The sequence below is a fragment of the Panthera tigris genome, chromosome B1, assembly GCF_018350195.1.
Source record: "Panthera tigris isolate Pti1 chromosome B1, P.tigris_Pti1_mat1.1, whole genome shotgun sequence".
Taxonomy (NCBI): Eukaryota; Metazoa; Chordata; class Mammalia; order Carnivora; family Felidae; genus Panthera; species Panthera tigris.
Window position 1 is genome coordinate 43926775 of NC_056663.1, and position 14898 is coordinate 43941672.

At 44.5% G+C, this 14898-nt stretch overlaps 1 protein-coding gene across 10 annotated transcripts in view; it reads right to left on the reverse strand.

Moving 5' to 3' along the window:
• The window catches only part of TACC1 (transforming acidic coiled-coil containing protein 1), a 120313-nt gene that overhangs the window by 57471 nt on the left and 47944 nt on the right, over nucleotides 1–14898 (reverse strand). For 3 of the 10 annotated variants that reach the window (XM_007097065.3, XM_042983428.1, XM_042983426.1), the window contains exon 2: nucleotides 168–354. The exons of 3 other annotated variants lie outside the window; for them this stretch is intronic. In XM_007097065.3, coding sequence (XP_007097127.1) covers nucleotides 168–328 — 161 coding nt within the window. In that variant the 5' untranslated portion in view covers nucleotides 329–354. Of the gene's footprint in view, nucleotides 1–167; nucleotides 1020–14898 lie in introns of those variants that run through there. 4 more of the 10 variants (XR_006216643.1, XM_042983423.1, XM_042983429.1 and 1 more) reach the window with 4 other exon arrangements.

Genomic DNA, 14898 nt, shown 5'->3' on the forward strand with positions numbered 1-14898 from the left:
ACATCCTGAACTTTCGAATGCACAGCGGGGACCCGGTTACGGGCAGGGACGCAGCATTGCCATGATAATGGTTACGCGGGTGAGCGACCACACACACGCACACAGAATGAGCCGCAGATGGATGGATGGCAGCACGTCTGCATCTCGGCAGGGATGCGTGTACTTGCCTGAAACTCAAGGATTTGGTCTCGGCTTGCGAGTCCTCCTCCTCGGGATCGCCCTCGGGCCCTCCGGCCTCGTCCTCTCCGGCGCCCCCGCCGCGCACCGCGGACCAGGTCCATTTCGCCCACTGCACTGGGGACAGGATCTGCCAAGGGCTGAACGCCATGAGCGCGGCTCCTCCGGCTCCAGCTCCTACGAGTAGGGGAAGGGGGAGAGCCTTTTTTTCCCTTTCAAAATGGAGGGAACGGGTGACAGGCGCCTGTAAGCGTTTCCAGCGGAGGCGCGGATGTGGTTAAACGAGCGCCGTCGGGGGCCCGGGTGGAGCGCTTCCTCTCGACCGGCAGTCAGCGCCGCTTCCTCCTCGTCCTCCTTCCCCAACGGTGCGGTCGCGGCCACCCCCGCGCCGGGCGACTCCCGCCGGGAAGATGCCTTTCCTGGGGCCTCCTCAGGGCCCCGGCCCGCGGCGCCGGGTGGCTCGGGTCTTGGGGTCTCGGGCTCCCGCCTCCCGGCCGGCGGGGCGCGCATCAGCTGCCGCGGGAGCCGCGCCCCAGGAGCCGCCCCCTTGGACCGTACTATTCGCGCGCGCGGGCGGGGGCGAAGGCGGCGCCGGGGCTTTGAAGTCCGCGGCGCTCCCGCCCGATCCCCCCGCCGCGGGGCCGTGCTGGTAGCGCCCGGACTGCGGGCAGGGGGCTGCCCCGCTGCGACTCCGGCGGGCAGAGCACCCAGGCGCCCCCAACAGCTCAGCGAGCGGCGGGAGCTGGGAAGATCCATTTCCTGGGTCCGTGCACGCTGGGCTTTTCCTCTTTCCCTTATTTTTTCATCTTGCTACTGTGACTTAATGGCGTTGTGACATTAGATCGCATAGAAGTGAAGCCCCTTATTTAAAAAAAAAAAAAAAAACAAAACTTTGAGGCCGCAGTTGCCTGTCCTTTTTACCCCTCCCTGACATTGACAGCGTGGAAGATTTCGGCCTATTCACCTCCGACTCTACCACTCCCAGGATTTGGAAATTCCTCAGCAATGCTACAAGAGGAGCCAAGGACTGGAATTGTAGATGCTTTGTCCCTCCCCAAACCGCACTCCTGGACGCTCTGGGGCCAGGTCTTTGGTAAAGGGTGCTAAATTACCCCCGTGAAATTACAGCCTGATCGGCTTCCCATTCTCCTTTTTGAGGCTTTCTCTTCATAACTTCGTCTAAATCTTTGATTTCTGACTTCGTTTACTGCTTCAGAAGTATGCCAACAGGCCTGGTGAAGGCAGCCTTCAAAATAAAAACCCTCTTTATGTTTGAAAGCAGAAGGAAATAGAAGAGCTCTCCTCGGATTTTCTTCATTTTCCGTTTAGGGATCGCTCGCCTCAGAATCTCCAATGCACCAAGGAAGCTGGCAGACACAAACCAAACACCAGGTTTCATGATCTCCTTGCCTGGATAAGGCATTTCTTGTACTATTGTAATTTCCCAGAGTCGCCGTGAATCTGTGAGGTGGTTGCAGGTTCTCACAGAGAGAGCAGCTTCAGAATTTAGGAACAAAGTCATGCTGAAACTGCAAGAGACAGTCTCCCCTAAAAGGGGAGTCATGCTGAGGAGTCATGACTGTCTTACACATTTGATAGCAAAAACAAAAGCAAATATACTGTAAGATAAGGCAGGGTAGTTATCTTACCATAAGATAACTTAGTCTTACCATAACAGAAAGGCAGAGGTTTGCCTGAAGTCTAGATAAAAGGATTAGGGTGTCAGGATGCTTTAGAATTCATCCAGCTCCTTTCCAGAGAGAAACACAACTGTCAGGATTGTTCTGGAGACTACAAGGATGGGAAGTACGCAGGAGTCTTTTTTTTTTTTTTTTTTTAAAGTCATGAAATATACCCCAACATTATCCAGTTCTTTGTATTTTTAGGTTTACGGCTCACCATATAAACCTTCAGGTTATAAACTCCCCCAGGTTCCTGGATTTGACCCGTGTTTTGTTGCCTGGAAATAATATTACCACCCCCCCCCACCCCGCCCCATGTAAATTAGTAACTGGCACCTATGTCTTCTTACATCCTGTTCATTCTTTCTCCTGGGTAGTTCTCAAATCTTCATTCCTCTGCATCCCCACTGTCACTGACATACTTCCCAAACTGTCTGTTTCTTACAGCTGCACTGCAAATGTCTTCCAGCTAGTTTTACCTCAGGGTTTTCCCACCTGAGGGCATCCCACCTGGTTGATAGGTGACTTGTGCTATAGTCTTGCTGTTCCTGTTCCTCATTACTCCCAGCCCTTTGTATTCCTAAGCCATAATCAGTAGAGAATTGGTTCTGAACTTTCAGTATGTCCCAGAATCATCTGGGGTGCTTCTTTAAAAACACTAACTCAAATCACCACCAGGGCCTGGAAATCTGAATTTTTACCAAGTATCTTGTGGAATTTTTTTTCACAGGATAAATTTGGGAAACAACAATGAGCTTGGACTAATTGCTGCTGCTAGAACTATTTCTCTTTTTCCTGTAGAGTTCTGCACATTCCCACCCCCTTACCCCCACCTCGAGCTCCCAGACCTTGACTTCCCAAACTTCCTTCAATACCCAACTCAAGTGTTTAGTCTGAGAAAGCAGGCTGATTTCTCCTGTTTCTACCATCTCTATACCCCAACCTCTCAAAGAAACTTTTACTGTGGCCCTTAGATGGTTTTGAAAGGGGACACTATTAATAGCTACACCAGACAGCAAGCACAAACCAGGATGTCCCCAGGATGTAAGGTCACCCTACACTTAGCATATGATATATAATGTGTTTGTTTACCTATCTGTCCCACTTCTAGACCATAAGCTTCTAAATGGCAGGGGCCACATCATATTTGTGATTTATTTTTGTTTCTCCAGAGATTAGGACAGGGCCATACACTCAATAGGTGTTCACTAAATAAACAGAAAAGGGATATTGTAGTTTATAGATAGATCTTATGAGTTTGAGTAGGATGACATTAATTCCAAAAGCCTGACTCCTCCTGGGGAAATCAAGTTTTGGAACCAGCACAGAATGGAACTTGGAGCAAGTAATGACCCAGTAAGGTAAAGCCCAACCTATACAGCCATTTCTTGAAATTGGAGAAGCAAATGCCTAGTTTTCTGAACATCACTCTACTGCAAGCTCCTAGACTTGATGTGAACAGCGATAAAGGAAGTAATTACTCAATAACTTGAACTTATTTTATTGTCTAGAAGTTCAAGTAATGAGGCTAACTGACATATCAATTTTCCTGTAATTCTGGGAAAGAAGGGGCAATGTTTGAAAACAGATATCCCAACCAAGGTAAGCCATTTTGCTGCTATCCTCAGCTTCAGAGAGCAGAATGTCTGCAAATACATGACCAAGTCACCTAACGCAACGGATTTGTCTTGGAAACAACCGAAACCACAGAAAGAAACCCATCTGTTCCTTCCTCTCTTCTTGCCCTTCACTGAAGCTTTAGATCAATAGGCCATGAAAATCTAAAATGTAACTTCCTTGAAACATTCCACAATTGTGGTGTGGCCAAGCCAGGCACATCCGTTGCCTGTAATGGATGCTCCAGAGGGATCTGCAAGATGGGTCTCTTCGTTTAAAAAAAATAATAAAATGTACGGGTTAGCAAACTCAAACAGGCAAACAACTAATCATTTCATAGCATTTCACAGCAGAGCTATTCTGGGAAAGCCTGGCATGGGGGCAGGAGGTGGGGGCAGATGTAGTTGGGGCCTAAAGGAATTGGTATGGATCCTGTATACCTCATAAAGAGTTGATCTCAACTCAAGTACTCAAGTTGAACTTGATCCTGTAGCCGGGGGACGGGGTGGGGGGGGTGTCAAACACCAGAACCTCCCTAGGTAACATAAGGGAGTGACAAGGCCAGAGTGGCAGCTGTGTCATCTGGAGAACACTGCTGTGGCTAAGGGGCAGTGCTACCAAGTTCCTGGTGCCCAGCATTGCCATCTACCAGTCTTTCGAGAAAAACCCAAACCATGGGTTTTATAACCCATCTTCCGATCTTTAATGTTCTTACTAATTTAAATCATTTTGAACCTTGTGAAGGCCAACATGGTGCTGGACAAAAACAAAGCCATCTGTGTGTCCGGGTAGCCCCTGAGCCTGGATGGGCAGAGGGGAGTCATCAGGCTTTGAGCAAGTAAATAACATTTCCATTTAGATCATTTAGATCATTCTGGTAACAACCTGGGGGATGGAAGGGAAGTAGTGAAGACTGGGACCCAATTTCCCTGCCCCAAACTACCTAGAGAAAGTGGACAGCCTCTCCCCTAGAGGGTAAAGAAGCAGAACTGAAATTCACGTCCTTAGCTGTCACTGCACTTGTTCAGGAAGCATCAGAGTTGTAAGCAGCTCAAGCATGATGTGAACACTTTGACAGTGGAAGGACCAGAAAACCACTGCTAAGGAAACCGAGTTTGTGCCAGCCAGTGAAATGAAAAAGCATCGGTTATGAAATGATGTGGAGGGAGTGGAGGAGGCAAGGCAGGAGGACCATGATGGCACAAGGGAATTAGGGATGAAGTAGGCAGAGAGAAAACCAAAAGGTCAGGCAGGCAGACAAACCCGTCAACATATCTGTATTTTCTCACAATTTAGGAATCTGGTGAGCGAGAGACACATCCCATGCAACTAAGATTAGATGCCAGATTGATGATGTAACCAAAGTGGCTGGGCAGCTCTGAAAACTTAGAAAAAGCACTGGCCTGGGTGAAACTGAAATGGCAAATAGCAGCTAGGCTGACATGCCTCAGCGGAACCTCCATAGACTGTCTCCCACTCCCCAGCCCTGCTTTTTGAGAGCTGTTTGCTGGATGAGGTTCCAAGACGTGGCAGGGAATTCCCCTGCACGTGGTTGCCCCACCAACCTGATCACTGAATGTTCTCACCTCACTCACCAAGCTAAACATCCTCAGGAGGTCTCTAAGATGTAATGGTTTAACAGTACCCTAGATCAATCTGATCTCTGTAATCCTTCTCTCCAGTAGCGGGGCAGGTTTTCTTATTCTCAGTTTGCAGATGACGTAACTGAAGCAGAAAAGGCAACCACCTGCCTGAAGTCATACAGCTAATTGGTGCCAGAAGTGAATCTAGAACACCAGTCTCCTGTCAGTACTCTTGGCGCTGTATCAGACTGGAAGAAAGCAGAATGTCTTCGCAGCCACGAGGTAGCTTGCCGTTCCGTAATCTAGACACTCCTCTCGATATACTGCGGCTGCAGTCCCTGCTTCCTGCTTACCCGGCATGAAAGCCACAACTAAGAATACCTCACTCTGCCACAGAGAAGTGCCACTGCCAGCAGGAGGCCTGCTTTCCTGACCCACCTCAGTCTAACCAGGCAACAACATGCTGATGTCTGCACGAGGCAACATCACACGAAGCAGATAAGGGCATCTGACATATTCAAATACGTTCATGTTACAGTCTCAACCCTGCAAGATGAGATGTTCTTACCTAGAGGCTATAATCACCTGTAGAATTACAATCTTCACTCCACTACCCAAATACTCCCAAATCAGAATTCATACTACATATTTACACTGCACATTATATCATAAAGACATCCTCCTTTCTTTTTTTTTTTAATGTTTATTTAATTTTTTTTGAGAGAGAGAGAGAGAAAGAGAGAGACACAGCACCAGTGGAGCGGGGGCAGAGGGAGGGGGAGACACAGAATCTGAAGCAGGCTCCAGGCTCTGAGCCATCAGCACAGAGCCCAATGTGGGGCTTGAACTCACAAACCGTGAGATCATGACCTGAGCTGAAGTCAGATGCTTAACTGACTGAGCCACCCAGGTGCCCTAAGAGAACCTCCTAATTTTTTTTTAAAGAAAAGCCAGATTTATGTCCATAGTTAATACTCTTTCAGAGTTCTACAAAGATTAAAAGGGATCTAAACTGTATCCATTAAATACTTGGCCAAGCTCCCCACCTAGGGCCTGCTCAGAGACCCTTGTACAGGCTTTCTGCTGGTGAACAACTCTTGTCAGGTCCACCATATCACAAAAGTAAAGTCTGACTTTCCCAGAAAGTATGCTATTCAACCTGGGTCAGGATCAGACAGACGGCAGAATTGCCACATGGCAGAGTTAAATAGTGTGTCAGCCTTCAGTGGGAGGTGGGGGGAAAAAAACAAATATATTTTATGGTGTTTACACTGAACTAGTATCATTTAAGAGTCAGTTCTATGAAGTTCTCTCTCATCCCTATCAGACAGCATGAATGTATGTTTAATGACTTTATGAGAAAGTTCACTTTAGCTCTGCCCTGGGATGTAAGAGGGTTAGAGAAACAGTTGTTGAGTATGAAAGACAGAAGCAGAATTAGGTCTGTTCATTCCAAGTGAGGAAAATAACCCCAATATTATCCCTAATTCTTCCCACCAACTACCACAAACCCAAAGTTGAAAACAAGCCAAAAATAAACACAAAAGATCCAATTAAAGCAGTGAACTCTCTTTAAATTTAGAAATACCTTCCATTCTAGGAGATAAAAGTGGTTTTTCCTGCTAAACAGCATTATTGCAACTACAGAGTCGGTTAAACAGGTAGGCAATCTTGTAAAATTACTGTTATTGATTTAGCACTTTTTGTTTTCTTCTGTTGAATTTGTATTCCTTTCCGGCAGATTAGGCATGAAGAAAAGTGGACCCTCTGAGTCAGGCAGTGCTACATGTTAAGCCTCAGACAAGAAAACCATCTGAAACCCTAAGTTGTTTATGAATTTAAGTTTCTAATAATGAACATTACCCCAAATTTGAGAGATCTACTTTACTTCATTTACCTAGGTTAGGCAGAGGGTGGAATCTAAGGCTTGAGTTAAAGAGACTGAAGGAATTTAGGAAGTCGAAAGAGAATAATATTCTTACTCCTGCAGCCATTTTATTCCCTCCCCTCTCCTCTACCCAACCTCTAAAATAAATCTCCCAGATAATACACCTGGAACACTAGAAGAACACTGATCACATGACCCGGCTTTTCTGAGATCATCCTGATATCAAATATTCTACCTGCTCTCCTTGTAAACACATGTCCCCATTTTCAATTTATGAAACATTGTCACTAAGAAGTTGAAAGGTAATAGAGAGGGAGGACAACTGGAAAGGACAGCAGAGATTCATGGGGGTGGGGGTCAAGAAGGGAATATCCAAAATAACTGGGGTACCCACTCCATGTAAATCCTCACTCTGGGACGTGGGGTGGGGGGTGGGGATTTCATGACAGTAACTCTTTGTGACTGATAATCTTCCTGTGTTTCTAAGGAAAGGAAGAAGCAAACTCCTTGACATGATATACCACCAGCCTTCATCTTTTTTTTTTTTTTTTTTTAGTTTATTTATTTATTTTGAGAGAGAGAGAGAGAGAGAGGAAGGGCAGAGAGAGAGGGAGACAGAGAATCCCAAGCAGGATCCATGCTGTCAGCACAGAGCCCGACGCGTAGCTCAAACCCATGAACCGAGATCATGACTTGAGCTGAAACCAAGAGTCAGATGCTTAACCAACTGAGCCACCGAGGTGTCCCTGACCTTTATCTTTTTAAAGCAAAAATGTAACTGCCATATTTGGGTTCTGAAACTGTATGTGTGTGAAAATTGAAGGAAAATATGTTCTTTTATATGTCCTGTTATACCACAAAGTGGGGAGAAGGGAAACCTGTCCTTTTTGTGTATGTTAAAATTTTTTAAAACTCCAAATGTTAACACATCACTCATTTTCTTCACTAATAAATAAAAGCTAACCAACTAGCTGAATAAATGGAAAGATGTTACAAAGTCTCAAGTTGGTTAAATTAAATATTTAAAGATGGCAACATTATCCAATTAATGTATAGGTCTAATGCAATTGCAATAAAAATTCTTAGGGTTTTTTTTTTCCTTGGGATTTGTCAATGTTTTCCAAAAATTTACTTAGAAACAAGTGAGCATATTTTAGATTCTTAAAAAACAAAACAAACAAAAAAAACAGAGTCAAACAGGGGATTAGGTCTACAAGGTATTAGGATACATTTATGCCAAAATAGGCATATCCTTGTTCTGTGAAACAGAATGGAAAGCCCAGAAAAAGAGACTACCAAATATGGGGATGTATTATGTGATAAAGAAGATATTATAATACAGTGGGGAAGGAAAGGAAATTTAATTAGTGGTTGCAGAATAAGTGGTTGACAATGGGGAAAAAGATCAAGTTAAAACCTTACCCCAGAACATATACCAAGACGAATTCCAGATGGATTAGATGTCTAAATAATAAAAATCAAACCATGGGGAGAAAAAAACCCAGAAGCAACAGAATCTGTCAAAGCTCTGTCGAAAGGATGACTGTCTAATCTTCCAAGTAATTAATGAAATCACACACAAAATAAAGATTGCAGATTTGGCCACATAAGAGTAAAGCTTCTAAATATTTGCCTTCAAATTAAAAAGCAAATGACAGGCTGGGGAAAATAATAGCAACCCAAAGCTAGTATTGTTATTACCTAAGGCTCTCATGAAAATCATTAAGACCATCCAAACCTCAACAGAGCAACGAGCAATTATAACTGCTTGCTATGTGTCAGACACTATGCTAAGCACTCTTTACGTGAATTATCTCCTCTAATCCTTGCCCTCTGGCCCCATAGTATTGGAGGATATTATTATGAGGAAGGTATTAGTATGGCTTTTTTTAAAAACCAGGTCAAGTTGACTACATTTTCAACTTCTAGAGTAGGGACTCTGTATCTGAGTTTAGCAAGAAGGGTTTCAGAAGACTGCGATCTCCTTGAAATGACACGCAAAATTGTGTGCGTGTGTGTGTGTGTGTGTGTTTGTATTTACACCCATCTCCCCCTGCCTTGTCCCCGTATCCAGTCAAGCTCCACTCCAGGAACAATGCTTTAGGCTGATTAAAGATTAATTTCTGAATCTGAAAGTAGAACCAAAAATTTTTCTTCCTCCAAAAGGTACAGGGAAGTTCTAAACCAAAAGGGCCCTTACCCAGAGAACCCAGACCTGCCAGGGATTAACACAAGAGGCAAGCTTGGGTGACACGCAGAAGGGTAGAGCCACGGGTACCAGTGGGCAGCCTGTGGGTCTAATCTAAGGGACACCCTCATTCCTGGGGAGCCAAGGCGCCACCAAAAAGGAGATTTTCCCAGGGACTTCCTACTGAGACATATGAGTGTCCTCAAGGACACAAAAAATTGGGTCAGATATCCAAGGTGCACTTTATGTAGGAGATGCAAAAGAATCAGTTTTAACATCCCTGTCTTTGGGGTGCTCTCCTTTTAGGATACTTCCTTTGGAGTGGTATCTTCTGAGAAACCATGTTGCTGGGGTACACTGGACTCTGGGAGTCCCCCCTTATCTGCCATGTGTCTTTTTGTAATTTCAGTTACCCGCGATCAACCATAGCCTGGAAGGGGATGAGTCTCCTTCTTACACATGGTCAGAAGGTCAATAGCAGCCTAATGCTAGCTCTCAATGCCTACATCATTCACCTCGCTCTATCTCATCACATAGGCATTTTATCATCTCACATAGAAAAGAATGGTGACAGATGAACACAAGAGAAGGGAAGCAAAAATAATATAAAAACAGGGAGGGGGACAAAACATAAGAAACTCTTAAATATGGAGAACAGAGGGTTACTGGAGGGGTTGTAGGAGGGGGGATGGGCTAAATGTGTAAGGGGCATTAAGGAATCTACTCCTGAAATCATTGTTGCACTATATGCTAACTGGATGTAAATTTAAAAAAAGACAGTAAAAAAAGAAAAGAACGGTGAGTGTAGTACAATGAGATATTTGAAAGAAAGACCACATTCACTTAACTTTGTTACAGTATGATGTTATAATAGTTCTATTTTATGGTTATTGTTGTTAATCTCTTACTGTACCTAACTGATAAAAAAATCATAGGTATGTAGAGGAAAAAACATAGTGTATACAGGGTTTGGTACTATCTGTAGTTTAGGTACCCAATGTATCCCCCGTGAGTAAAACGGGCCTACTGTACTAGGTAGGAGACTCTTCCCACCTAGGAAAAATTCGGAACTGTGGCGGGGCTCAGTGGGGTATGGAGGCACGGGGCAGAATTCCAAGGCCCAGTTACGTGGAACAGTATGTAACAGTACGTAAGCTTCCCAGTTACGTGGAAGCTTAAGAATATGGGGAGCTCTGAACACAACGATAGGGCCCCTCTGGAGATCTTGGTGGGGGCCTACCCAAGTGGGGGGTCCTGAAGTTTAAGCTTCATTAGCTTCGTGGTAAATTCAACCCTACCCAGAGGGCAAAAGTGATCCTTGTGGCTCTGGAGTATCCAGCAAAACTTCAACCTGGTAAGTGAAAACATTGATAGACTGAGGGAAGGGGTCTCACTGACCTCCTCTGTCTTCTGAAAGGCAATGAAAAATTTTAACTGTTGGAAGCCTGATAAAACCGTTAAAAGTTCTCTCCTATACAAAGTGTGATACATACCTCATGGTTCTATTGCTTCTGTACAAATACACACACACCACACGTATATAACTTTAATTAAGGCGAAAAAGCAGGGGCGCCTGGGTGGCTCAGTCAGTTAAGCGTCCAACTGCAACTCAGGTCATGATCTCACAGCTTGTGGGTTCGAGCCCCACGTCAGGCTCTATGCTGACAGTTCAGAGCCTAAAGCCTGCTTTGGATTCTGTGTCTCCCTCTCTCTCTCTGCCCCTAACCTGCTGATGCTCTCTCTCTCTCTCAAAAATGAATAAACATTAAAAAAAAATTAAGATAAAAAAGAAAACATGTAATCCTTCTTCAGCATTGTGTGCGTTATGCACTCTTACCCTTTGAACTTCCACAACCACTGTAGCAGAGTCTAACTTCCCCCCACAGCCATTATTTCCTTGTTTCTTCTGGTAAAAGAATCCCCTGAGTTTGCATGGGCCACATGGCCACCCAGTAGAGGCCACATTTCCCTGCCTTTTCTGTAGCCAGGCGTGGTCTTGTGACTTCGTTCTGGCCTGTGGGATGTGAACTAGGTGGCAGATACAACTTTGGGGCGATGTCTTTAAAAAGAAAAGTGCTTGCCCTTGCCCAATGTTGTGGTCTGGTGCTGAGCCAGCTTCTACTGTGTGGACCAGGACCACACTCGGGAGACAGTGGAACAAGACGGACAGAGCCACACCAGGCTGACCTCTGGAGCACGGCGGCCTGCTGCCCTAGACTAACACACCTGAGGGCTGTTACATAAGAGAGAAACAAAAGTCCATCTTTGTGCTACCGGACGGTTGAGTCTCTTGGTGCTAGCAGCCTCTCCTCCCCCTTCACAATACAACCTCTTTTGGGGCATCTTAGCATCTTAAAATCCCTCAGCTGGCTATATGGAAGAACCTGCCTTAAATTTCATTCCAGATCATTGTGAGAAGGACTACATTTTGGTTCTTTCAAAAATTCATCTTGGGGCGTCTGGGTGGCTCAGTTGGTTAAGTGACTACCTTGGGCTCAGGTCATGATCTCACAGTTCATGGTTTGAGCCCCGCATCAGGTTCTGTGCTGACAGCTCAGAGCTTGGAGCCTGCTTCGGATTCTGTGTCTCCTTCTCTCTCTGCCCCTCCCCGCTTGTGCTCTGTGTCTCACTCTGTCTCTCAAAAATAAATGTAAAAAAAAAAAAAAAATTCATCTTACATCACAGTTGTATCTCTCTCTTTTCTTTTTTTTTCACAGAGCCCAACACAGGGTTTGAATCCATGACCCTGATTCAAGACCTGAGCTGACATCAAGAGCCAGATGCTTAACCAACAGAGCCACCAAGTGCCCCTTCAGTGGTGTCTTTTTCTTACGGCCAGAAAACTCCCCAACTGTGAGACTCAAGCCTGCCATGTAGATGAGGTGGTCTAACTACTCTGAAAACAGGACTGAGCCCACCTTTCTCCTTACTGTAATGACTTGAGTTGTAATACTTCCTTTCTGGAAAATTAGGCAGCAGTTTCATTTATGTTTTTTAACGTTTATTCATTTTTTTGAGAGACAGAGAGCGAGTGAGCGGGGGGGGGTGGAGTGGATAGAGAGAGAGAGAGAGAGAGAGAGACACACACACACACACACACACACACACACACACACACAGAATCCGAAGCAGGCTCCAGGCTCTGACTGTCAGCACAGAGCCTGATGTGGGCCTCAAATTAGGAACCATGAGATCATGACCCAAGCAGAAGTTGAACATTTAACCAACTGAGCCACCCAGGCACTCCTGGCAGCAGTATCTTTAAAGATGACAGGTATAGATGAAAAAGCTGAAGGGAAGACAAAGTCAATGCTTAGTTTCCTGCAAAGGCCAGATCTTCCAGGCAGAATGGATTTGGATATTGTACAAAGGATATAATCTTCTTTGAGGAGGTTTTCTTGAAGATAGTATGATTTTACAAATCCAGAAATACTACATAACTGAGTATTTTGCCAATTCAAAGGCTAAAATCATAATTGACCCAGGACCTGGTTGAGTGTAAAGCGTCCAAGTCTTGATTTCGGCTCAGGTCATGATCTCGAAGTTCATGGGATCGAACCCCACATCAGGCTCTGTGCTGGCATCGTGGCTCCTGCTTGGGATTCTCTCTCTCCTCTCTCAGCCCCTTCCCTGCTTGCTCTCTGTCTCTCAAATAAACACTTAAAAATTTCTTACAAAAATAATTGACCCACATTCTATAAATAATCATTGTTGTTCTTTGGCTTTAATACCAACTGGTGTTAATAATAATTGCTGGTACTCACCCATAAAATATTTTTTTAGAAACTATTTTCTTATGGACTCAGTTATGTTATCTTTCAGAACTACCATAAGCAAAGTTATCCTTAACTGCTCTTAGTACCTCATCATGTAAGATATGGTAATACTGAATGGATTTTCTATTTCCTTTCACCAAGGCATAGATAACCACTAAGTAAAATGTATTTGCTTTAAATTGTTTTCTGAACAAATGATAAGTCAGTGACTCCAAACCTAAGCATCCACCCTAGATCTCACAGAACCACAGGAATTTTTAGAAAGGATCTTTCTTTGAGAAAGATCACTGAGCTGAATATCCTTGTTTTCAGATGATCAGATGAGTCCCTGAGACATTAAGGATTGCCCAAGGTGCAGTCAGGCACCAAAGTTTGTATGACTAGGACTCATAACCTTTTGGGTGAGAAGTATGAATTCTAGGTTTTTTCCTCAATCCTAAAGCATATGCACACTTCATATGTATAACAGAGATACAACTCCCTACCCCCCAACATTCATCTTATTTTAAAAGGCAACTTGAACTATTTTATAAAGCATTTTAAATACCTTTATTAAGGGGAATATACGTTCATTCTTTCATTCAATGATTCCACAGATTTCACACATGACAAAACAGATCTAGTTCCTGTCCACACGGAGCTTGCACATTAGTGAGTTTAGGAAGCAAAAAAATAAATATGTAACTTACAAACGGTTGTGCATGCTGTATCAGAAAAGTGCAGGGACTATGACAAAGGCCAGGGGCGGTGGGGGGATTAGTGGTGATAAATCAGGGAGGTGACATCCTGAGGCCTGAGGGATGAATGTGGTTAAGTGTGGGGGTAATAGCATCCTGGCAGAGGGCAGAGGAGCCTCTGCTTTGGAGCAAGTATGGCTAAAGCTAGGCCAGCCAGGGGCGGAATTGTCCAGGTTAGATGGGTGGAGTAGGAAGGGCATAGGTTGTCCAGGGGGCCCACCGTATCGTGGTGTTTGAAAAGGTGCATTTTTGATGACACAAAAAAAGAACAAAGAAGGAAGGAAAACTCACCTACAGTTGTGCTTTTGATAAACAGCCACTGTTAAAATGCTGGTGAGCAATATACCATTTTTATCTTTTTCAAAGCACTTTTTACATCTGCAATCAAACTATTTCTATTTTTCTACTTATTATCTGTCTTTCCCAACTAGACATGACTCCATGAACATGAAGCACCTTGTCTGTCTTGTTCTGTATGATATCTGATGAACAAATGAACAGACGAAACTTCCAAATACTCCTGGTGAATATAAACAAGCATGTACTTAGGAGAATGGATAGATAGGTAGGTAGACAGACGGACACTTGTTACACAAATGGGATTTAAATATCATGCTGTCCTCTGCTAGAGGTGAGGACTTCATCCCTGCTTCTCCTGTTTCATCAGGATCTCTGCTCCCTGGGGGAGGGGGGTGGGAACCAGGATGTGCAACCAATGCCCTTCCTGACCCTGCAGAACCCAAGTGTTCTGCTCTCTCTCTGCTGCAGTGATAAGCCTCTCTGTGCCTACGACATTTATCTTGTTTCCCGTGGAGGGATATTTAGGGGTTCATTGTCCCTCATTATAAATGAAACTGTGATGAATAACCCTATGCACGCATCTTTTCACACACATACAATGACTTCTTAGAGTTAAAACCCTAGAAATGGGATTGTAGTATCACGACACATTTTAGTATCTTGATGCACATAGCAAAATTTGTTGTACCAATTTACCTTTTTAAAAAAAAAAATTTTAACGTTTATTATTTTTGAGAGAGAGAGACAAAGAGCGTGAGCGGGGGGGGGGGGGGGGGGGGGGCAGTGAGGTGGGGAGAGAGAGAGAATCCAGAGCAGGCTCCAGGCTCTGAGCTGTCAGCACAGAGCCTGACCTGGGGCTAGAACTTGTGAACCTCAAGATCATGATCTGAGCCGAAGTCAGACACTTACCTGACTGAGCCACCCAGGCACCCCTAATCTACCTTTTTAAA